Source organism: Vulpes vulpes, chromosome 13 (assembly GCF_048418805.1).
Source record: "Vulpes vulpes isolate BD-2025 chromosome 13, VulVul3, whole genome shotgun sequence".
In the NCBI taxonomy this organism is placed as follows: domain Eukaryota; kingdom Metazoa; phylum Chordata; class Mammalia; order Carnivora; family Canidae; genus Vulpes; species Vulpes vulpes.
In genome coordinates, this window is record NC_132792.1 from 98,002,525 (window position 1) to 98,018,975 (window position 16,451).

The window sequence follows — 16,451 nt, forward strand, 5'->3', positions numbered from 1 at the left end:
ATTAAGATGAAAGCACTTGATTTATCTGTCTTTCTGTATTATGGTTTTAGTGGAGAGCGAATTTATTAGGTGATGAAAAAGAAAAAGATAACCTTTTCCCCCTATACCAAGAAATGTTGATAGCTAGATCAAATATTGTGCAGTGTGGTATGTGGATAACCTTATAATGTTTTGAGTTTGTGAGAGTGGTCATTGTCACGATGTCCTAGCCATAGGTTAAAAGGAACTCAAGGAAATAGCAGCTACTGTATCACTCATAAGTTCTCTGGAGGAATCATTCTATTTTCTCTCCTTTCTGCTTTATTTTGAACTTTGGAAGAACTATTGATAGTTGCTTATAGGTCTTCACTTGTATAAATCTTCATAAGAATATGCAGGACCAACTTAAAAATAAGTGATCATCAGGAGAAAAAGCTTTGGGGGAAAAACAGTATCAATAGTTCTTTTTGTGTGTTTTCAGAAAGAGTCCATTTCTTCTAGGTCCTGTTTTGTTAGCATATAGTTGTTTATAGTGTTTTCTTCAAAAATCTTTTTATTTCTGTAAGATCAGCAGTAATGATCCCACTTTCATTTTTTACTTCAGTTTCTTAAAGTATAAAAGTAGGTTACTGATTTGAGATCTGCCTTTTTTAATGTAAGCATTTACTGCTATAAATTTCCCTCTGAGCACTGCTTTCACTGCATTCTGTAAGTTTTGGTACATGTGTTTTTGTTTTCATTTATTTCTAAGTATTTTCTAATTTCCTTTGAGATTTCTTTGATCCTTTGGTTGTTTGAAAGTATGTTGTTTAGTTTCCACATATTTGTGAAATTTCCAATTTCTCTTTTATTGTTGATTTCTAGCTTCATTCCATATGGGCAGAGTAGATTCTTTTGTGATTTGATCAATTTAAATTTATATAGGCTTGTTTTGTGGCCTAATGTATGATCTCAGAGAATGTTCAACATACACTTAAGCAGAATGTGTATTCTGCTATTGTTAATTGGAATAAAAGTTCATAAAAGTCTCGTAGATCTAGTTGGGTTATAATGTTAGGTCCTCTATTTCCTTCTTGATCTTCTGTCTAGAAGAGATTGAAGACGTTTGACCTGTTGTTGTAGAACTATTTCTCTTTTTAGTTCTCAATGTTCACTTCATATGTTTGGGGGTGCTGTTGTCTGGTATGTATATCTTCTTGGTGAATTGACTCTTGTCAATATATCATGCCCTTGCTTATCTCTCTATCTCTTTTAAAGATTTATTTCTTTAAGAGATAGTGTATGCCAGTGTCAGAGGAAAAGCAGAGGGAAGGAGAAGGAAACAATCTCAAGCAGACTTTCCACTTAGCGCAGAGCCCACCACAGGGCTCCATTACATGACCCTGAGATCAAGACTGGAGTGGTAATCAAGAGTTGGACACTTAACCAACTGAGCTACCCAGGCGCCCTTGTGTATCTCTATCTCTTTTAACAATTTGACTTAAAGTTTATTTTACCTGATATTAATGTAGCCATTTCTATTTTCCTTGATTGTTTGCATGAAATTTTTTTTTCTATCCTTCACTTCCAGTTTATTCATGACTTTTCATCCAAAGTGAATCTCTTGTAGACTTGTAGTTGATCAAGTCTTTTGTGCATTCTGTTAGTCTCTACCTTTTGAGTGGGCAGCTTAATCCATTTACATGTAAAGTGATTATTGATAAGGGGAAAGTGCTATTTCACCATTTTTCTATATGCTTTGTAGCTTTTCTCCCCCCGCCCCACTTCTGTTATTACTGCCTTTTTGGTTTCATTTTTATTGTTGTTACGTACTATTTGGGTCCCCTTCTCATTTCCTTTTGTATATACTTTTTTAGATATTTTATTGGTGGTTACTTTGGGGATTACAATTAACACCCTAAATTTGTAATAATCTAGTTTGACTCAAAATCAGTTTGCCTTCAGTATTGGGATGTGGGGAAATTTTTTTTTTTAACTTTTTACTGTAACTTTTTAAAAGTCTTTCAATTTTTTCAAACCTGAATTCTCCTCTATTTCTACCTCAATTGCCATGTATTTTCAAAGATAAATGAGTGAACTTTTATTTACAATGGGCAGTTTCTATATAAAATGTAACTGTACAATTTAGTATGAAAGAGAATTTTTCCAAGTAGGGTTTACTATTGTGAGTGTCATTCAAGTCTCTATTGTGTGTTCCAGCCTTCAGATGGAATTCTTCTGTTGTATATCAATAGCATATGTTCTAAGGATTTAGTTGCCCTAGGCAAAATGATATATAGTATCTACCCCACCTGGAACATCAGTAACTTAACTTAAAGCTAACACTTCCTTAACTTTTTTGTCTGTACACTGCCTATCCTGATTGATTTTCCCCAGTCTGCCTTTCCCCATACTCATTCCATAATACAGTTAATACCACTGTCTGAATTTGTAGCTACATTATTATCCTTCTTTAAACAAATAAATAATCATTTAGTTATATTTGGATATAGTTCAAAATTATACTTATTTTGTAGGCTTTGATATTATAATAATCATTGTGTCACAAATTTAGCCCTGTCCTTATATTTTAGTTCATCCCTGATAGGATTTATTTTTGTCTGTACAGTGTGGGAAATTTTACCCCATGAATTTCGCAAAAGCGAGCTTACTTTTATTAAAAGCAAAATTCCATCATCTCTTTCCATTTGACATCCATTTACTTTTGGTAATCTTTCACATGTTTATATATAATTATCTAATTAATCATAGTCCATAAACTGAGATTTAAGTAAAGAAGTAGAAAGTGACACGTGTGATACAAAGCTTTTGATCTAGTGCCAGGTGTTTTCCCACTGAAGGTATATTACAGTCTTCTTCTGCACACCAGTGGCTATAGAGAAGCTTCAGTGTTTCTTTTTTCTTTTTAAGATTGCTTTATTTTAGAGAGAGAGCATGTACTCACACACACATGCATGCAAGCTGGCAGGTGAAAGGGATAAAGAGAGAGAGAATCCTCAAGCAGACTCCCCACTGAGTCTGGAACCTCTCTCGGGGCTCAATCCCAGGACCCTGAGATCATGACCTGAGCCAAAATCAAGAGACAGGTGCTCAACTGACTGAGCAACCTAGGTGTCCCGTCAGTGTTTTCTAGTTGAAAGGGGCTGTAATGCTTTCTTTAGATGGGATTTGCTTGATTTGCTTTGTTATCATTTGGTCTGACTCCTTACATTTTCATTGTTAAACCATTCTATTTAGTGGTGCATAAAGACTTCAGTTAGGCCAGCTTGGTAGAGAGGAAACAATGTTTTAAGATTGGAGTTACTGTTTAAATAAGTTTGGGGAATCAACAGGAATAGGGGAGGCACTCATTTGTTTAATGTCTGTAAGAATAAAGGAAAGATGCATTAAGCCAGATACATTTGTATCCCAAGTTGGGAGAAGAAGAGATTTTAGCACAGGGATGAGATTGGGTTAAATTTTAGAAAGTCTGTGCCCCTTTTTAATTTAGTATTTGTTGTCCTTTTAAAATTAAATTCTGTCAGTAAACTATCTCCAGAGTATCTGAGCACAAAAATGGTAGAGATGAAGTATTTAAGAAACCACTGGTTATTATGTTTATGCCTCATGGTTGGTCTATAATGTATTCCATATTCTATCTTATATTATTTAACTTTAAAAGCATCTGAGAATTCATTTTGTATTAAACATGAACTAAAATAAGTAGCACTAATACATCCTTGTTCGTTATACTACGTAATACTCTTTTGATCTAGTTAAATACCAACAATAAAAATTTAATTTAGAAGGAATCTCGGGCATATGAAATCTCTTGGTCCCAGTTAATTGAATCAGCCATAAGCATGGGATAAAACAAAGATGGGATTGGTGCTGTACCTATGGTTTCTAAGCCAGGCACTGACTATTGGACTAAATGTTTAAAAACATTTCAGTTTTCCTATTATACAGTCTCCCCTAGTCTCCATCCCATAGCTTGAATGTCTGAATTACTTAGACGACTAGATAGCAGGATGTCTTAAATGCTGATTGGGAAGATTGCCCACCACTGACCCCTCATCTTATGTGTAAAGAGAGTAAAGATAGGTAGTCATATCAGATGAAGAAAATTACAAAATATTTAGATTGGAAAGCACTGTCTTTCAGTTTTCCTATTATACAGTCTCCCCTAGTCTCCATCCCATAGCTTGAATGTCTGAATTACTTAGACGACTAGATAGCAGGATGTCTTAAATGCTGATTGGGAAGATTGCCCACCACTGACCCCTCATCTTATGTGTAAAGAGAGTAAAGATAGGTAGTCATATCAGATGAAGAAAATTACAAAATATTTAGATTGGAAAGCACTGTCTTACACTCTAGAATATCAGAATAAATGACACTAAATTTTATCATTTTATGAAGTGACTTAAGACAAAAATACTTCATTATGGCTTTCATTTTTAAATTGTATATACACTTAATTTCTTTGACTGTAATTTCTACTCAAGTTCATAGCTTAAAGGAATCCTCAAAACAGGCTTAGGATTTCAAATGTTTGCTATTTTATCTTATATTGCGTTTTGATTAAAGATGTACTCACTTGTCAAGGTTAAACCAACACAGTAATGGAAACAAGGTTGATAACTTTGATCTTTGGTCAGTTTTTTAGTGAAGTGATTAGTTTTTGGTTTTTGGTTTTGTCTTTCACGGACCTAAGATTTAATTAATCATACTAAGGTATGCCTAGATGGACAATAATTTAACTGAAAAGATTTAGACTATAGATACATGGTACACTTTCTTGCTTTCTATTTGCTATTGTTAGGATCTACTTGGCTTCTCTTTTTTCCCCTCTGAATGAGGCCTACTAGGAAAGCTCTGAAATTTAAATGCTTAATCACCTCTCAACTTTTAAAGATGACTAAGGTTCTTTTTTGTATGTATCATCAGAAATACCAATAACCTCCCGAAAATTTAGCTCTCTATGTACATGGGTATTGTTGTTAGCTGATTTATAATACCTAATGTAGAATGTATTACCTAGGATCATTGTAACACTTTCTTTTTTTCTTTTTTTCCAGGCAAGTGAAAATTACATCCTGTCTAGTGATACCAGATCACAACTCAAGTTTCTCGAAAAGCTAGATCAATTGGAAAAACAGAGAAAGGATTTAGAAGAAAGAGAAATGTTACTTAGGGTAGCCAAGGTAAGAGCCTATGTGATTTATGATTGACCATGACCTGGCAAGGAGGTTAGAATTGGCTTTATTATTGGCCAACTGTCCTGTTTTTATTAGGCTTTTAGATTTCTCTGAAGGACTTCTTTAAATGAAATTATTAATAAAATCTCTCATAGCCAGAATGATGTGAATTTCGGTTAATTATTTTAAGAGGTATAATCTTTTGTCTCCTCATTATCAGTTCCTGTGTGTCTAGGATCATACTTACTACCCCCAACTAAAAATTGTTTGTTTAAAGATTTATTTATTGGGGGGGGGGGGGTTCGGGCAGAGGAAGAGAGAGAGAGAGAGAGAGAATTTCAAGCAGTCTCCCTGCCCAGCATGGAGCCCTAGGCAGGGCTTGATCTTGAGACCCTGAGATCATAATCTGAGCTGAAATCAAAAGTCTGGACACTTAACTGACTGAGCCACCCAGGCACCCCCCAAGTAAGAATGTTTTTTAAAATGTTCAAGGTCTTTTTAAGGATATAATTTCATAGGTGCCAAGTTGAATTAGAGGAAAGTTTGGAAATTTATGGGTAAAATTAGGATTAATAGGATTATATGGAACAAAAATCTGCCCCGAATGGGCAGAAATGGGTTAGAGAATAAAAGAACAGGTAAAAAGAAAGGTATTTATCTTATAAATATATATAATATTTTAATTTTTTTCTCCTTTATTGAAACATTTTCCTGGACTGTTAGTGCTAGATGAAAGGAAAACTAGTTCTACGGTGGTTTGCCTCCTGTTGCTTCACATTTCTCTGTACGCATAGTCCTAAAGGTTGGGCACTAGACTGATTTTTTTTGTTTTAAACACTTTAGTTTTGGGATCCCTGGGTGGCGCAGCGGTTTAGCGCCCGCCTTTGGCCCAGGGCGCGATCCTGGAGACCCGGGATCGAATCCCACGTCGGGCTCCCGGTGCATGGAGCCTGCTTCTGCCTCTGCCTGTGTCTCTGCCTCTCTCTCTCTCTCTCTCTCTCTCTCTCTCTGTGTGTGTGTGACTATCATAAATAAATAAAAAATTAAAAAAAATAAAATAAACACTTTAGTTTTAATTCGTAGTGTTATTGGCAGCCTCCCTGTTTAGAGTATTTCACATACTAATCACTTTTTAAAAAATTAATTTAATTTGAAGTACTTCATACTTACAGGAAAGTTGTCAGAACTATACGAAGGATCCTCATCTCCTTTTCTCAGATGCCCCCATTTTAAATACATACTGCATTTTCTCCATCTCCACCTTTTCTATACACACATGCACACACACCCCTTATCATTATTCTCTTTCATCTCTGTGTCTGTCTTTCTTTCTTTCTTTCTTTCTTTCTTTCTTTCTTTCTTCTTTCTTTCTTTCTTTTTTAAGATTTAATTTATTTATTCATGAGAGACACACAGAGAGAGAGACAGAGGCAGAGACACAGGCAGAGGGAGAAGCAGGCTCCATGCAGGGAGCCCAACGTGGGACTCAATCCCAGGCTGAAGGTGGCGCTAAACCACTGAGCCACCCGGGCTACCCCTTTCTTTCTATTCCAAGGGTTTTTTTTGTATATTTACAAGTTGTACAACTATCATCTCTAATTAGCCTTTCTCTGAACCTTTTGAAAGTAAGCTTCAGCCCTGAGGTCCATAACTTCTAAACATTCTAGCATATATTTGTGAAAATAGAACATTCTGCTGTATAACCCAGTATAACACTGCCATGTAATCCACAAACCCCATTCAGATTTTACCAACTGTCTCCTCCCAGTCTCCTTTTCCTTCATGGTCCGTTTTCCCATTCAACAATATGTGTTTCATTCAGTTGTCATCTCTTCAGGCTCCTTTAGTCAGATTTTATGACTTTCTCTTTGATGTCTTTGACAGATTTTAAGAGTACGGGCCTCACCATCTGTAGGGTGACTGATAATTCCTGGGTTCATCTGATAGTTCCTCATGACTTAGGCTATGAATTCTTAGCAGGAATAGATACATTCTTCTCAGTTAATCCTGTTGTAAGACAATCTTGATCACCCAGTCATGTGGGTGCCTGCCAATTCTCTCCATTTCAAATTTGCCATTTTCCCTTTTATAATCAATTAGTTTTTCATAGGAAGGTATTTCAAGATTATACCAATATCTCCCTCCTCACCAAACCTGCACCTATCAACTTTAGTGCTCATAGATGAGATCTACCTGAATCAGCTACCTCTATGATGGGCACTACTTATAAATATAAAAGGTGATTTTTTCATTTTCATCATCTTTTAGATTTACTAGCATTCTATGTGGAAGAGCTTTTCTTTCTCTTTTATTCATTCATAACAAAATGGCTTTGGATTTCTATTTGATTCAATAGATATAATCCATTACTATCATTATTTATTTTGATACTCAAATTCCTCCTGAGTGGGAGACTCTTCCAGCTGGCACATCTGTCTATTACTCATGTTGCCATCATTCACTGAACTTACTCTTACTTTTAGCACAATTTATTCCAGGCCCAGCTTTTGCTTGTCTTTCCTCACCCCTGGAATCAGCCATTTCTACAAAGAATCCTGCATCTTTTTAGTTGAGAATGTTATCCGGAAACCCAAGAATAGAATGTACAGTGTGCTCATTGCTACATGTAGACCCTCTCAAATGGGCAGATCTGGGAGATAAATTTATGGTGTATGTATATTACGCATGTAGTGTATATATTCTAAAACCATAAGTTTATTTAGATACCTCTGACTCTAGTATCTTAGGGCTTTGTCTAGCCTAAATCTTTCTGTGTTTATAAATACTTTTTCCACAGTCAGAAACCTGACTCTCATTATCCTTGATATATTTACTTATGTCTTCAATTTACTTGTTCGCTCAGTCTAACTAATCTCCAAAGCAGCCGTGCTGGCTGCCTCCTCTGTTTGCTACCACTGTTTCCCCTGCCCTCATTTCAATGCCCAGGTAATTGGCAGTCATGCCCACCAGCCCATGCTTTGGTCAGTCTCTCTAGCGCTTCATCATCTGGCATTCTTGGCCACTGATCTATACATACCTTCATGTGCTCCAACCCCCTACAAGGATGTGGTGCACCACAACCTTATCACTCTGCTGCTTCTCACTGGCCCACAATCTCAGTCCTCACACTGACCCCTTTTGCACTGGGAAGAACAGCTGGGATAGGAAGATGCTCTTCCTTGACCCGTCAAGTATTTTATAAACAAGCACACAGCCAATGTAATGAAGTGGTTTATTGGTATTTTATTTCCAATTACTATGCTGCAAACAAGATCATAAATTATTAAATACTTGTTTACTTATTATTGCATATAATATTTTATACTCTTACTCTCTCTTGGTTTTTCTTTCTTTACCAGACTTCTAAATATTAGAGTATCCAGGCCCAGTCCTAGGGCTTCTTCTCTGCTTCTGTCTTGAATTTATATTTCCAACTCAGTCTACCTTGGGGAACTCTGGACTTGATATAGCTAACTGCCTACTAAGTCTCCATATGGTTGGCCAATAGGCATCTCAAATATAATGTGTCCAAAAGAATTTCTGATTTTCCTCCCCCCATAATACCTTTTACTCTCAATAGGTTTTCCTAACTTAGTAAGTGACACTATTATTTGCCCAGATGTTCAAGCCAGGAAATCCTAGGAGTCCTCTCCTCTCCCTACATGCAATTCACTTCCTGTTGTGTTTCCCAAGTGTATTAATCATCTTCTGTTCATCACCATTGTCACCACTCTGGTCTAAATCATCTTTCAGTGGACTTTTAATAAAATGTCTCCTAACTGATCTTTTCCTTCTACAATCTATTTTTCATACTGTTGTCAAAATAATGTTTTCATAACAAATCATGCATATCTCTGTTACTTGAAAGCCTTTAGTGACTTTCTCTTACACTTAAAATAAAATCCAAATTTCTTACCAGATTTTAAAAGATACCTGTCATATCCCTCCCTTCTTTACTTGCTCTGCTCCAGTCAGACTGACCTTCTTTGGGGGTGCCAAGTGGGCATTGTAGACTGCTAATTAGGCATCTCAACCTGAAAGTTGAGTTCCCATGTCCTACATCTACTTTGGCCTTTACTGCATTAGAAAGTTGGCATTCTCATCTTTCCAATTGCTTAGGCCAGAATCCTAGGAAATCATCTATTCTCTTTACTTCACACCCTACATCCAATCCATAAATCTAGTTGGCTCTGCCTCCAAAATATATTTCAAACTAATCTCCTCTGCTATGACATTAGTTCAAGTTTCCCTCATCTTTTTCTAAAACCACAGTTGTTGTAGAGTAGTCTCCTAAGTTGTTCTGGAAGCCTGTGCTTCTGATCTCAGATCTCTACAGTGCTGCATCCACTGCATAGCAGCCAGACTGATGCTTCTAAAGTGTGGTAGCAGTGGCATGTCACTCCTGTGCTCCAAGCCCAGGAGCACAGGAGTGGCTTTTTTAGATTATAACTAGAATTAAACCCCAACTCCATACATGGTGTTGGCCTACATGGTCTCCAACGTTATCTCTTTCAACTTTTCTCTATGGCCCAGCCACATAGGCCTTCCTTTTTTCCTCAACTTTCCCAGGCTTGTTCCCATTTTAATGCTTTTGCAATAACTGCCTTTTGCTTATTCTTCCCCCAGAATTTTGCGTGGCTGCCTCCTTGTCATTCAGATCTCTACTCAAATGTCACTTCTCTCAGATGTCTTCTCTCCTGTCCTAGCTAAAGAAGTACCCCACATACATTCCTTTCTATCACATCATCCAATTTTCTTAATAGTGCTTATCATGAGCAATTGTATTTATTTTTCCCCATCATAAATGTGTTACATATCACAACTGTGTTTCATTTTTATAAAATTTTTTATTTTTTTCTCTTCTTAAAATATAAGTCACTCAAAAGCAGAGGCTTTGTCTTGTTATTTCATTTCTATATTTCCAGGCTCAGAATAGAGTCACACAGAGTAGAATTTATTTATGAATAATTAATAAAATATTGGTTGACTGATAAAAACTTGATACTCAAATGTGCCCATTTCATACTAGGCAAAAATCATACACTTACAAATATATAACATACATACACATTTTTAAAATAAATACATATGTACACACTTATTGTCCTGTTTTTTTTTTTTAAGATTTTATTTATTTATTCATGAGAGACACAGAGAATCAGAAGTGGAGACACAGGCAGAGGAAGAAGTAGGCTCCATGCAGAAAGCCCAATGCAGGACTCCATCCTGGGACTCCAGGACCACACCCCGAGCCAAAGGCAGACACTTAACCGCCAAGCCACCCAGACTGGGTGACCCCTATTGTCCTATTGTTATAGGTAGAATAATAAGGGAGTTTATTGTAGTTTGGGCTGAAGTTAAGTTGTTTTAGTAGATAGGAGACAAAAATGAAGAAGAAAGTTACTAGCTTTTGGTAGCCTTATATAGGTAAACACTTAATATGTTTTAAATTACAAGGCATTCTTGGGGTGTGTGGGTGGCTCAAGTCCATTAGACGGCTGCCTTTGGCTCAGGTCATGATCCTGGGGTCCTGGAATCAAGCCTCATTGAGCAGGGAGTCTGCTTCTCCCTCTCCTGCTGCCCCTCCCCTTCCGGCTTGTGCTCATTCTCTCTCTCAAATAAATAAATAAAATCTTTTTTTTTAAATTACAAGGCACTTTTAAATCTAAATGGCTTCTTTCTTGTATTTCCCTTTAACAAAAGTGCTGATACATCAGTAAAACCTATCACATAACTTAGTAAATAAGAAAATATTTTAGCTTTTATTTTGCTAGCTATATTTAGTTAGCTGATGTTGCATTTCATAGAACAAATATTCAGCTTTATAAGGAGTTAGAAAACAGAATGAGAAAAAATACTTCTGAGCATATTTCTCAGTGGACAAAAGTTCATAGTCTCAGAAATGAAGTCCCTTACCTTTTGCTTCATCATAGCATTGCATATAGAAGGTAGATCTCTCCTTCTAGCAGTCCTGTAAGATTATTTATTTTTGAATGTTGAACTGAATCAATATGGAAAGCAATATTCAATAAAAATTTATTAGGCATTTACTTGTGCATAGTATTCAATTAAGTGCTATGGGGGACCCAAAGATGACAAGATAAGTCTAATGAAAACGTTGGGAAGTATTTTCTTTTTTTTTTTTTTTTCTTTTTTTTGGGGGGGAAGTATTTTCTATATAGTTTTAAAAAATTATACTTTGAAGGAGATTGATTTGGTTCAAAGTCAGGTTCCTGATATTATATTATCTATTTTTGTTTTTATTTTAATTCCAGTTAACATACAGTGTTATATCAAGTATACAATATAGTGATTCAACAATTTCATACATCACCCAGTGAGATCCTTGATTTTAATAGTCCTTGAAATGCCATGTTTTTCCAAAATGGCTTCACCTGAAGATTAGCCAGTGTTGATTGCTTTCCTTCATTTGAGCCAGCAATTATCCTTCTTTTCTTTCCCTTCATCTGTACCATCCATTTTTTAGTTTTTACTGTTCTAACAAGAACAACGTCATGCCTCAACTGGACCTGACTGACATTGTTAGCATCATTTTCAGTATAAGCTTCCTCGGGGCTAGAACTGCAGCAGCCGGCCCAGATGATGAGAGGGAGGGGGCGTAAAGGAGGGAGTGCACCAGACTGGGTTGAGGCATTTTCCCCCGGAGCTAAGGTTTTCAATCACAAGAGAAAATTGTCATTTATTAAATATTTAACGGCAACTATGGTGTTTAGATGCTAGTAATTTCTATTAAAATTTTCTTTTCCTTTGATAGAGTCGTTCCAATAAAGAAGATCCAGAACAGCTGAGATTAAAGCAGAAAGCCAAAGAGGTAGGACTTTCAAGTTACCATGCTTGTCTTTGTGTTGGAGGGAAGGTTGGCAGCTCTCTCCTGGCAATTAGGTCAGGGTTTATTTTGCTGTTGCATACCATTTGCAGAAGCCTTGGGGAAAGACAGGAACTGCTGAAGGCAAGGGCAGTCCTTCAAATGAGGTCAATGAGTTATGTGCTCTCTTTTTAAAATTTATTTTCAAGGCTTAGGCCTGTCTAGAAATGGCTCTTTGTAAAACTACAGCAGTGTACTTGGAGGAATATAATGTGGGATTAAAAAAAAAAAAAAAAGAAAGAAACTTCTGAGATTTAGCATCTGGGACTGTACAATAGGCTACATTTTTCCAGGGTAATTGTTCGTTTTGTAAATCTGATACTGCTTATAATTCTTTGGCTGGGAGGTGGTACTGGGATTTAGTTTTAAATGGAAAACGCCTCTGGCTTTTAATTTTCTGGGCCCAGCAGTTTTCTGTTCTGGAATGGAGCCCTTGTTTCACACAGTTCATGTTTAGCTGCAGGGGTTTTAGTTTATAGCTTAGACTGGTTAAGCTTTTACTCCCAGAGGCCTCTGCATAGCAACTGTAGAAATCAACAAATAAGTTCATTTATGTCTGCAGCCTCCTCTCAGTAGCTGACTTTTTACATTTCCCAATATCCATTTCCTGACTTTTCTAGCCCCAGAGAAAAAAGCTCCACTAATTGGAGCTTATTTTAATTGAGCCTTAATATTGGATCTCACTGGAGTTGCCCCCAGAGCTGCTGAGAACAGAAGGAAATGAAAGTACCTAAGGTTGAAGATGTGGTGTGTGTTTGGGTGTGTGTGTGAAATTTTTCACTTGACCTACAGATTCTTTTCCCTGCTGAATAAATCATCAAGCCTGTTCACATTTCTGATTAAGGATCTGACAGCAGACGATAATAAAGACAATTGAGGTGTGAGACGTGTGATATGGAGCTGAAGAAATTGGTTTCTATAGTTACTTGACTGATTTCATGCAATTTTTAAGGATCTTTGTGCTAAATAAGAGTGATTTCCTGAGCAACCTTTTTCCTTAACTGTGCCTCTTGAACTATGAAATTTGTTGTTGCTTAACATCGCAGCACTCGGCTCCTAGGTGCCAGCAGCAGCAGGTTATTTATGAATGTTTTAAAGGCCCTTATTGTTTGGATTAATGTAGGAGCTAAGGCAAAACAAATGGAAATCTAGTAAGATTCTTCCAATCGATGTGGTGTGTTTTCACTAAAATAGAGAAGGAAAATGCATGAACTCTGGATGCAGAGGTTTCTGGATTGAGATCAGGAGAACTGGAAAGGAAGAACATTAGAAAGGATTGAAGCCAGAAACATTTCATTTCAACAACAGAACACTTCTCATACTCATTTCTTTTTCAGTGGAAAATTTATCTAAAGATATTATCTAAAAAATTAGTATGAGAACCTTACCAATTACTCTCTTTAAGAAAGCCTGGCTTCATAGGTTATTTGGGAATGGGCAACCTATTGTTGCTCTGAAGCACGGGCATTCCCCTTTTTTAAATTAAGGACTGATTAGATGCTTATCTTACTTTCTTCCAATTCTACCTACTTTTGGGAAAATATATATCAGAAAGCTTGCCCTTTTATCTTTAAAAGATTTTTCCTGTCTATTCCTCTTTCATAAACCTTCACAAACATCTGGATTGATTAATTTTTCCTTCAGGTTTGTATAGAATGATTTTATTTGGTTGTTTTTTCATTTAATATTGTACTTAATTATTTCCTGAGGAATGAATAGGTGGACAGTATTTTTATTTTTTGTATTTATTTTATTTTTTGTGTAAATGTGTAAAAAAAAAAAAAAAGGACCTCTCAATGAGAGCCGGTGGTAGCAAACTTGTTTTTTACCCTTTTTGCACCTCCATTATTTCTTTTTCCTAGCAAGATTTAAAGGACTGTATTTCTCTCAAAAAAAAATATATCTATATATATATTTTGAAAGTTTTCTACTTGCTTACTATCCTAAATCTTTTTTTAAAAAAAAAAAATCAAATACACTGGCTTCATTCCAAGAACAGAGCTACTCTATTAGTTGCAAATGTTTGAGGAAACTACAATATTGTCATTTTTGTCATTCCTCTGACCCCTAGAGCTTTTAATAACTTTAATATTCCAAGGGTCTCTAATTTAGAATCAAACACACAGGGATACCATATTTTGGTTGCAAAAATCATTGACCTTATCTTCATATAGAGTTGATAGAGTTGAAGTGTTCTCTTGTATGGTAAGTTGTAAGGTTATCATTTGGGATATGCCCATTGTTATCACACTGGTATAAACTGTAAAGCTTTTATTTCTATTGTTATTTGATATTTGGCTCTCTGGGCAGTTTTCTTTGTTCAGTTGTGAAAATTAGCATGGATTTCTTTCAGTTGCTCTATTTGAAATTGGTTTACTTTCCTTTTCCAGGTAACTACCTACCTGAACTGGTCATAGGAAATAGATTAAAGAACAGCACTTTATGAGTGCAGAACTCCAAGGAAATCTTTAGAGAAGTTGTAGGCTTTATTGATCCTGGGAAATGTTTTAGCAATGATGTTTGTCATATAAATATTAAATCTGAACTTGAGTCCCCATCAAATATACTTTTATAATCCATGGTGGTTTCAGCTCTTAAGGATTAAGAGTTTCAATCTTGATCATTTCTCTTGTGCGTTTTCTTCTAATACCATTTTAGTGTCTATTCATTTCTTCTTTGCATTCTGGGTGTAACGACAAACTGTGTTAAATTAGGCAGGTTTTTATAAAGGTGGTTAATAATTTCTTTTCATCCTTCCTGTAGGCTTCTTGCGATTTTGTCATTCTTTTTGGCACTTAAAAAATAGGCTTCCTGTGGGATTTGCCTCCAGTCTAGTCTCAGTCCTTGAAGTAGCTCCTGCTGCATACTGTTCTTATTGACCTGACAGGTTATCTGTCTATTTGAAAACCTTCTTGTTGTCTGGCTAAAGTGTCTTTGGGTATCTCTGTAATTCAGACATTTTAGTTTCAACTTTGGGGCAGTTACCCCCCCCCTTTTTTTTCTGTTTTTGCCTGAAAAAAAAATAATATTATAAGCATTCTCTCTATTGTTAACTTTATATTTTAAATATTGATACTTTTAAATTCTGATTTTTAAAAATTTTCCTACTTTTCCAAAATGAAAGTACTGATGTTCCTCCATTTTTATCATTTATGAAAGGTTTAAAATAGATTACTAATTGCCAAATTCTAACTTCAAACAAGTAGGTACATCTTTGCTTAACGCAGCTGTAGACTTGTCGAAATATGTACCGTGTGGCCTAGATTACCATCTAGCCTTCGACGTTTTCTTTTCTTACCACATCATCCAGAATTCTGAGGGGCAAGCCACTGATCTTGTAGTTCATATATCCTGATTCCTTAAAACATTTGTTATATATAATGTGACCCTTATTTCCTTTTGAGTATCTTCTTTCTCCTTTGGGAAATGTGAACTCAGCACATCTGTGCAGAGTAAGACAAAGAATTCATTTACTTCCTTTTAACAATTCCTAGCATTCCCACTTAAATATGTTATCAGACAATAGAAGAAAGAAAAAAGGAATGCAAGACGTGTACCTGCTAGTACATTAGCTTCCCACTGCAACCTGTAGAAACTGGGCAAAAGTATTAAATGATTAAATTGCTTGGCAGATTAGAAAATTTGTACCCTGAAGTATTTAGGATTTTTGTTTATAGAAAACATAGAACATAAATACTACAAGTAGTGCAATTCTCCATAAAGTATTATTGTACAAGAAATAAAATAGTGAATCACAAGACTTGTTACTGATTAGAAAATGTTATTTCAGTATGAGAAAGACAAAAGATATTTTTTAAATGAAATTTTTACAGATATGGAGTCAGTGAAATGTGATACTTAAGGGTAATTTTTAAATTATCTCAATTTCTATTTAAAGTTTTATGCTTATTCTGCGTGAGCCAAAACTCAAGAAACACTGGACAGGATAAAGTGAAACTTGTCATTAAAAATATATTCTGTCAGTCCAATTAATTTAGTGTGGAGAAGGCATTCTTAAAATGACAAGTTGTGAAAAGCTTATGTACGTAGAGAAAAAGGTGCAAATATTTCAAAACACTGATAGTCCAGGACAGTGGTTCTCAAACTTTGGTGTATGTGAGAATTATCTGGAAAATATGTTAAAACACAGTTTGCTGGGCCCCATCCCAAGTTTATGATACAGTAGGTCTGGGTTAGGCCTGAGAATTTGCATTTCTAATAGATTTCCAAGTGATTTGCTATTGCTGCTGTTGCTCTGGAGATCATACTTAGAACCATTGGTCTAGGAGGGGAAGGAAAATCCATCACTGTTATTTTCCCTTTGACTAAAGGTCATAGAAAGTCAAACAAAATACTGTGGTTTGAGAATCTAAGAGTTGGCATCTTGAGCTGGCATAGTCTAATTA

General features: G+C 35.8%; 1 protein-coding gene across 1 annotated transcript in view; it reads left to right on the forward strand.

Moving 5' to 3' along the window:
* Positions 1-16,451, forward strand: part of TAF4B (TATA-box binding protein associated factor 4b) — a 124,525-nt gene that overhangs the window by 68,480 nt on the left and 39,594 nt on the right. The window contains exons 12-13 of the mRNA XM_026006505.2: positions 5,040-5,165; positions 11,935-11,991. Of these exons, the coding sequence (XP_025862290.2) occupies positions 5,040-5,165; positions 11,935-11,991 (183 nt within the window). The remainder of the gene's footprint in view (positions 1-5,039; positions 5,166-11,934; positions 11,992-16,451) is intronic.